Genomic DNA, 7,818 nt, shown 5'->3' on the forward strand with positions numbered 1-7,818 from the left:
TACCCCCTTTGGGGTGAGCTGTAGGGAGAAGAGCCCCCTGAACCTTCAGCAAAGGTGGGCAGGGGGCAGCTGGTGTGGCGTGGCCACCCCTCGGGGGTCCATGGGGACACCGGGGCACCGCTCCGGGACGCCTGACCCGCCCAGGGTACGGCACCTGCGTGGCCGTGACTCAGCCAGCACCTGCCGAGGATAATGGGGAGGGATGTAATTAGGGTGGCATCTTCCCTCCCTCCCTCCGTCCCTCCCGCCTGGCTCCAGCCCTTAAACAGGGAGGGACGCGTCGGGGCGTCACTGGGAGGTGGCGCAGGGTCACCAATGGTGTTAGGGGGTGGTGGCAGGGTCCTGCTGGTGGCTCCTGGTGCCAGGGTGGCAATCCTGACCCTGGGCAGGGCAGTGTTTGGCTGCTGCAGAGGACACGGGAGCCCTTGGCAGCCCCCCAGGCAGCGTGTGGGCACAGGGGCTCCAGCAGGACCCTGGTGTGCCAGGCACAGCAGCTTTGGGGCACGGCACACCCAGCCCCGCTCCCATCCCTGGCAATTCCCTCCCCAGAGGATGGGTGGGCCAGACCTGGTCCCCTGCTTTGCCTCCCTGCCACCACCGCGGGCAGCAGGTGGCCTCTGGGATGGTTTAGGGACAGAGATGGGGATGGGGACAAAGGGTCTGGGTGCATGGGGCCATGCTCCAGGTGGGCAGGAGGGGGTTCCTGCCCAGGAAGGTCGAGTCTTGCCCCTCTGCCTGCTTCTCTCCCACAGGCATTGGGGTGCTGGAGGCACAGGGGGGACTGTACCCCTCAGCAGGGTCCTGGAGCCCCCGTCCCCACACAGCCCCTGTCCCCACCGCCGCACACACGGGCACCCACGGCTCCAACACACAACCTAGGTAGGGTTTTATTGTGCAGACAGAGGAACACTCCTGGATGATAAGGTTATTTTTTTTTCCCTGTTGTCGTTGTTGTTGCTTTTCATAGGGTTCTTTTATTTTCCCCCGTTTTTTTTTTTTAATTGGGTTTTTTTTTTTTTCCCTTTTCCCTTAACAGAATTTCTTTGATGACAAGCTGTGGAAACAACTACAAATGTTCACCAAAAAATGAGACTCGAGCCGCGTCCGCGCTCTGCCGCTGGGCTCTGCGCCCGCCCTGGCGCTCACCAGCACGCCCAGGGAGCTGGGCACAGCCAGGCCTCAGCTGGGCACGGCCTCAGCAGCACTAGACAGCAAGCAAGCAGGCAGGGATGGGCAGGGGACGGGCACGGGGAGGAGAGGAAGCAGCTCTGGAGAAGAGCAAGGAGTGGGGAGCAGCTGCTGTGTATTGCTCTCAGCCGTGGTGGCACAGCCCGGGCTGCACGGGTAGCACAGCTGGGGTTCACCCCATGCACCTGGATGCTCCTGCCTTGCCTCTTCTTTTCCCTGTGCCCTCCCCCCGGGTGAGGCTCCTCGGGGTCCCCTGGGCTGGCAGATCTGAGCTGTGCTGGCCATCCCTGTCCCTGCTCTCACCAACCCCTGGCACCATCCTGGCCTTACCGAGGTGCTGGGCTGCCCTTAGATCCTTTGCTGCTCTTAAAGGGAGACAGGGAAATGCTGAGAGGGAGGAGAGGGGAGGGAAGGGGCACACGGGCTCCTTCCAGGAGCACAGCAGGATTTGAGGAAGACTGCTCTGCCTCTCCATGAGGAAGGACTGGGGTCCCCAGATGTTCCTTTAGGGAAAACAAGGTGCCGGTGCAGAGGAGTCCCAGCAGAGACCCTGGGGTCACACTCCCAGAGGGGAACCCCTTCCCCACCAGCCAGCCTGGGTGCAGCTCTGAGGGCCCTGGGGAGGGCAGTGGGGCTGTGGCTAGCTCAGAGAGGCTCTGCTTGCCTCCACTGGTGCTGGCAGCAATTCTCTCGTCACAGCTAAGGGCTGGTCCCCGGGGAGAGCGAGTGCTGTCTCTGGCTCGGGCAGCCCAAAGGTACCAGATGGTGTCTGGAGGAGGCCCCACTTCCAACTCAGCTGTAAGAAACAGATTAGGAAAAACTTGTTGCCGAGGCATGTTTTGACTGAGCCCGTTCCCAGGGCCCCAGAGGAGCCCAAAGGAGGCAGGGGGGGTCCATGGTGTCTCCTAGACCTGCTCCCCTCTTTCCTCCCAGCCTGCCAGGCCCAGTAGCATCCCATGGCTCCCCTGTTCACTGAGACAGGAGTCATTTTGTGCCCTCTCCCAGCCGTGGCAGCTCAGGGTGAGGTGAGGAATCAGTCACCTGGGTGGCAGGCAGGGCAGGTGGGGACACCAAGAGCCCTGTCACCTCCAGGGGCCACGGGCACAGCACCCACCACAGGCACCCTCCGCATGCTCTCGCATCACCCCTCTCTCTCTTACCTGCCAATCCAGCTGTCTTTCCCCAGTTGAGAACAGGCAAACCCCAAGAGTTAAAGGGATGGGACAAGCGAGGCTGAGGCCTCCAGTGCTCCCAGCACAAGCAAACCAGCCAGCCTACGGAGCGGGGAGGCGCCATGGGAAGAAGCAACGCTGCCTAGCAGAGCCCCCATGCTTCGGAGCGGGGCAGTGTGTGCGTGGGATGGTGGGCGTCGGCACGGGGCGGTGCTTAGCGTTAGATATACGGCTAAATAGAGATAACACAGAGAGAGGTTTCACGGCTTCCAGACGCTTCAGCTTTTCTTTCCAAGGGGCTGCGAGGAAGGCGGGGTGGCCGGGATGCTCAGTGTGTGCGTGCGTGTGTGCAAGAGCTCTTAGTGTGTGTGTGTGTGTGTGTTTGGCCTGTCACAGGGACACGAAGTCCACGGCTTGCAGGAGAGGCAGGGAGAGGAGCAGCAGCAGGAGCCACGAGGTGTTCTGGATCAAGAGGCTGAAGCCGGCGCATTTCTCCAGTTTGTCTGTGAGGAGAAGGAATAGGGAGGGAGAGAAGAGAGGCAATGAAATCCCCTGGGAATGGGGTGCAGGCTGGGTGTTCTAATGGTACTGGGACACAGCTTCTTGCCTTTGCTCTGTCACCTCCCATCCCCACCTGTTTCCCTCCCAACATGTAGTAGCAAAGATTTTTTGGGACCCTGAGAAGCGTTACCCTGCCTGTGCCTGACTGAGGTGACAAGTGCATGGGCACCAGGTGAGACAAAGGTCTCTGCATCTGGAGGGCTGCTCCTGTGGGATGTAGGTGTGGAGGATCTCCACTGGCCTCTCTATGGGAGGATATCTAGGCAATGTGCCTGAGGTGGGACCCAAGAGAGGCAGGAAAAGCAGTGTGAGATGGGGTGGAGTGAGCCCACCTGTGAGACAAAGCCCACCTTGAAGGGCCTGTAAGGGTCTGGACTAATTTATAGAGCTCAGGGAGGATCTGAGGACACCACAGGGAGTTGTGGTTTTCTCTACCAGCCCTGCCAAACCAAGGAGCAGGTGGGAAGGGCTGAGGCCAGGTGCCAGTGCCTGCCTCACCTTTGATAACAGTGATGTTCTTTATCTGGTTGCCAGTGTAGTCGTTGGTGGCCTTCAGCTCGCACATGTAGATGCCCTCATCGCTGGTGGTGAAGCTCTGCAGGTAGAGGCACACCAGGTTCTTGTGCATGGTGACGTTGGCTCGGCTCCGGTAGATGTTCTCGGAGACGCTGATGGTGCTGTGGATGACGTGCTTCCTGTTGTCCTTGGTGATGCTGAACTCGTAGGTCAGGGGGTTGTCGGTTTTGTTCTCATAGCGACAGTCCACGCGCAGGTTCTGGCCCAGCAGGCAGGCACTCAGGTCCTTGATCATCTGGCAGTGGGCAGCCTGGAGGACTGCGAGAAGCAGGAGGGGGTTGGACAGGGAACAGAGAGCTCTGGGGATGCCCACGCAGCCTCCAGGCTGCTCTGGGCTGGGCAGGGAGCAGGGAGGGATGTACCTGTCAGGATGACAGCGATGCCCACAGTGGGGTTCATCTTGCTGCTGAGGTGCCCGGTGGGGGCTGTCTCTGAGAGGAGAACCTGGGCACAGGGAGAGAGAGGCACTTAGCCAGGCCACTGCCCCGTGGATGTGGGCTCTCCGTGGTGCAGGCTGCCCTTCCTGCACAAACGATGCCCAAGAGCCTGCTCCTCCTCACCAGTGTCTGATTCACTGCACAGAGCCTGGCTGGCACTGCACCCAGCTGGGGAATTGGGCACTGTGTGTCTGCCCAGAGTTACCTTTACACATCCCCAGGCAATGCCCCATCCACACTTTGTTTTCCCTGTCCAGAACCCCCCCGCAGACATTAAATGAGTGTGGCCAGACCTGCAGCAAGGCCTGCATGTCCTGCTCCTCCCCCTTTTGCCCCATGGCCAGCCAAGGTTGGGACAGGTGAAACCAGGCTGCACCCCAGTGCCTGCACATCTTAACCAGTGGTCTGTGGCTCACAGTGAGGGGGCTGCCAGGTGAGGGACCCTCTCCTGGGGCCGGTGGGCACCCGCCTTGCCAGTCCTCCCGCAGCTCCAGCGGGTGAGCTCAGCAAGGATGAGTCATTGCGATGCAGTGAGGGAAAGGGGCCAAGAGCAGTGAGGGAAGAGGGACACAGCAGCTGGACAGGGAGCCAAGCCCACTGAAGGATGGCACAAAGCCTCCAGGAGCTGAGCTCAGCCTGCCTGGCCACGGGGAGGAAAGGGTTTGGGTGGCAGCATCCACTTTCTGGGTCCCTGCCCGGTGCCTGTGTCTCTCCAGGCTGTGTGTGTGGGTAGAGGGGCCCATGATGTGCCATCCAAACAGCAGGGCTGCTGATTCCAGCTGGCCCAATGCAGCCACAAGGAATCAATTAAAGGTTTGCAGCCTGGCCAAGCAGCCTCGTGGGGAATCCAGCCGCAGACATGCAGAATGGAGGGACAGGGTGGGGGAGCAGTGAGGCAGCCGCCGGGCTGAAGGACACACGGAGCACCCTGCAGTCAATCAGCCCTCCAGGCTGCCCGTGTGGGGCCAGGTCCAAGAGGGGGAGCTGAAAAACCAGCCCTCCGTGACTCCAGGCTGGCAGAGGGGACAACAGACCCTCAGTTTGCTCCCTCTGAGCCTGGCAGAGCAGCCAGGGAAGAGCTAGGACTTGCCTGTACCACAGGCAGCTGCATTTTTCTGTTTCGTAATTTTTGGGTTTTGCATGTAACGTTCAAGAGGAAATACCAAACCCATTTGCTCACCCTGAAGCCCTGAAAAATCTCTTTATCCAGAACCCTAAACCTTGGCCAGGAAGAAAAATTTCCTTCTGTTTGATCTTGACAACCAAGAGGTTGTCAACGGGGTAAACGCTTGAACCTCTGGATTCCAATAAACTGTCCCCTCATCCTTTCCCTTGTCATTTCCCAGCACCAACCTGCTCCTTTTTGAATGTCCTGGGACACTATCTAGGTCATAGCCTGGCTTTCCTGCAGAAAATCCATGCAAAGAAGCTCCCAGAGAGGGAGTCTTCCTCCCATCTATGTGCCCAAACAATCAGATTTTCTAGGCTCTGGGTTAATAGCCCTTGGACTCCTCTTCTCCTGACAGCAGTGCTGGGAGCAGAGCAAGGCAGGTAACTCTCCCTCCATCATCCCAGCGGTTTGGCGCAGGGACAGGGCTCAGGAGGACGGTGCCATTCGAGGGGCTCCAGCTCTTACAGGCACAGTCCCCACCTGCTCAGGGTCACCTACCTTACCCCCCGTGCCCACCAGTGTGACAGGCTCAGGGTGACAAACGAGCTGCGGGGATGGGGATGGGGGCGTGCAGAGCCGGGCTGGGGGAAAGGCAAAGCCGCAGGAGCCTGGCTGTGCCGGGGGGTGGCTGCCGGCAAAGGGGGGTGCACAGGGAAGAGCGATCGGGCGACCCTCGAGAGGGGCAGGCGGGCTCGGGGTGGGCGAGCTCCCCCCCTGCAGCAGCGCGGAGCGGGAGCGCGGCTGCGGTGCGGGCGTGCGCGGGGGCGCGCCCACCGGGAATGCCGCAGTCCCGAGCCGAGGGTGCGGGGCAGCGGCACCGGGGCCACAAGCGGAGCCCGTCCCCTCCTCCAACGCGCTCCGGCCGGCCGAGCATCCCCCGGGCGAGGGGCGAGATGCTCCCGGTGCCACCGCCGTGCCCGACGGCTGCAGACCCCCCCAGCGCGCCCGCAGCCCCGCGTTGTGTCCCGAGCCCAGCGGCTGCTCCCGGCCCGGCAGCGTGCGGGGCGCTGCGGGGCGGTCGGTGCCTACCTGCGGGCGCTGTCCGGTGCTGCCCGCTGCCTGCGGGGCTGCCGGCGCTGTCCGGGGCTGCCCGGCGGGCTGTGGGCGCGGCGCTCCCGCAGTCTGGGCAGGGCTGGGCGGGCGGACCCAGCGAATGGGGACCGGGAGGCGTCACTGAGGCTCGGCCCCCGGCCCTGCGGCGGGGGGCGGTGCGGGGGGGCCCTGCCTCTGCGGGACTCGGACGCCCCCGCCCCGGACAAGGGGCGCGCAGTGATGCGGAAGGTGCGGTTCGCCCCCGTTATGTTCCCCAGGAAGGGCGACACATCCTCATTGCCATGGGAACATCATTTTGCGGAAGAGCTGCCAGCCCTCATCCTCCCCGGCAGCGTGGGAGGTGTTTTGCTGGGAAAGGAGGATGGTCGGGAAGGGGAAAAGGAGCTTGGCGTGGGCTTTGCTGAGGAGGGAGCAGGTATCATCCTCTGCCACCACAGGAGTTTAGCTCAGGTGCTCCAAGAGGCCACTCTGCACCAAGTCACCAAGGCCTGTGTGACAGAGGTCTCCTCCGTGTGGGAAATCATTTGGGAATGGCAGGATGCTCAGTTGAAACAAAGAATCACAATCATCTAATTTGGGAAAGACCTTTAAGACCATCAAGTCCAACTGCTAACCCAGCACTGCCAAACCCGCCACTAGGCCATGGCCCTGAGTGTCACATCTACAGGCTCTGTCTGTGATGTCACTGGACACAGACCTTCAGTTTTAGGCCCAGGTCTGGTGACAATGAGGACACACCAAGGTTTTGCTCCCCACAGGCTCCTATTAGCATATTTGGGAAGGGGATAAGCAGAGCTGCTGCTGCACAGGCAAAATGGCTTTGGCTGCAGAAAGCAGCCTGGGGCAAAACCTCTTCCCTGCTCTCTGGCAAGGCCATGGCAGGAGAGGAGGGCAGCATCAGGGAGCTGTTTTCCCTGGGAATTTGGGTCCAGAGGTATACCAGAAAGGCAGAGAGACACACAGGAGGGCCTGCCCTACCCCCACCTCCCTCCCACACCCCTGGCTGGGCTCTGCTAAAAGGGCTGACACTGGGAAAGTTGATATAAGTCATGTTCCCCTCCAGCAGAACCTGATCCCAGGTGACACTTGAGTGCTGAGGTTTTGCAAGCTGGCTGTGCTGGGGGTTTTGCTAATTCTACAGAAGCTTGGCTCTGGCTGCTCACTCACTGCATGGCCTGCAGGTGTGCTGGCCCAAACAGAGACAGCCCCCCAAAGCTGGCCAGGGGGCCTGTGGTGCCATGGGAGTGCTCAGGAGGGTCCCAGAGTGCTGCCATGAGGAGGGCAAAGGCCTGACCCTTGTGGCAGCACAATGACACACCACCCTGCTGGCTCAGGATGGCTCAGGATGGCAGGGCTGGCTATGGATGGGAGGAGAGGCACAGCAAAACAACAAGGAAAGATACTGAGAGTGGGAGCAGATGGATGCAAGGCAAAGAGACAGACACAAGGCATGCTGCAATGTTGTCAGGGGGAAATATTGCAAGCACAAGGTGTATATCCAAACACAGCTGTGATGTGGGGCAGCACATGTAACCACACACACATCCTTTTCACATTTAGGCTCATATCTCCACAAGCTGTGTCTCCTCCACATCACTACCCTCAACCCCAGCTATCACACAAGGAACCAGGGAATTCAAGCTCCAACAACTGGCTTTAG

General features: G+C 60.7%; 1 protein-coding gene across 1 annotated transcript; it reads right to left on the minus strand.

Moving 5' to 3' along the window:
- Window positions 1–1,367: 1,367 nt before the first annotated feature.
- On the minus strand, window positions 1,368–6,209 carry THY1 (Thy-1 cell surface antigen). The gene is made up of 4 exons (XM_083878121.1): window positions 6,135–6,209; window positions 3,860–3,941; window positions 3,420–3,755; window positions 1,368–2,863 (listed from the first exon to the last, which is right to left on the minus strand). The coding sequence occupies exons 2-4, from the start codon at window positions 3,894–3,896 to the stop codon at window positions 2,751–2,753; spliced, it is 486 nt and encodes a 161-aa protein (XP_083734247.1). The 5' UTR covers window positions 3,897–3,941; window positions 6,135–6,209; the 3' UTR covers window positions 1,368–2,750.
- Window positions 6,210–7,818: the final 1,609 nt, after the last annotated feature.

This window comes from Zosterops lateralis, assembly GCF_965231275.1.
Source record: "Zosterops lateralis genome assembly, chromosome: 25".
Classification (NCBI taxonomy): Eukaryota; Metazoa; Chordata; class Aves; order Passeriformes; family Zosteropidae; genus Zosterops; species Zosterops lateralis.

Coding starts and splice junctions, on each gene's coding strand:
- THY1 (XM_083878121.1), bottom strand. CDS start 3,896: ATGAACCCCACTGTGGGCATCGCTGTCATCCTGACAG. Junction 3,756..3,859: donor CATCGCTGTCATCCTGACAG/GTACATCCCTCC, acceptor TGCTTCTCGCAG/TCCTCCAGGCTGCCCACTGC. Junction 2,864..3,419: donor GAACATCACTGTTATCAAAG/GTGAGGCAGGCA, acceptor TTCTCCTCACAG/ACAAACTGGAGAAATGCGCC.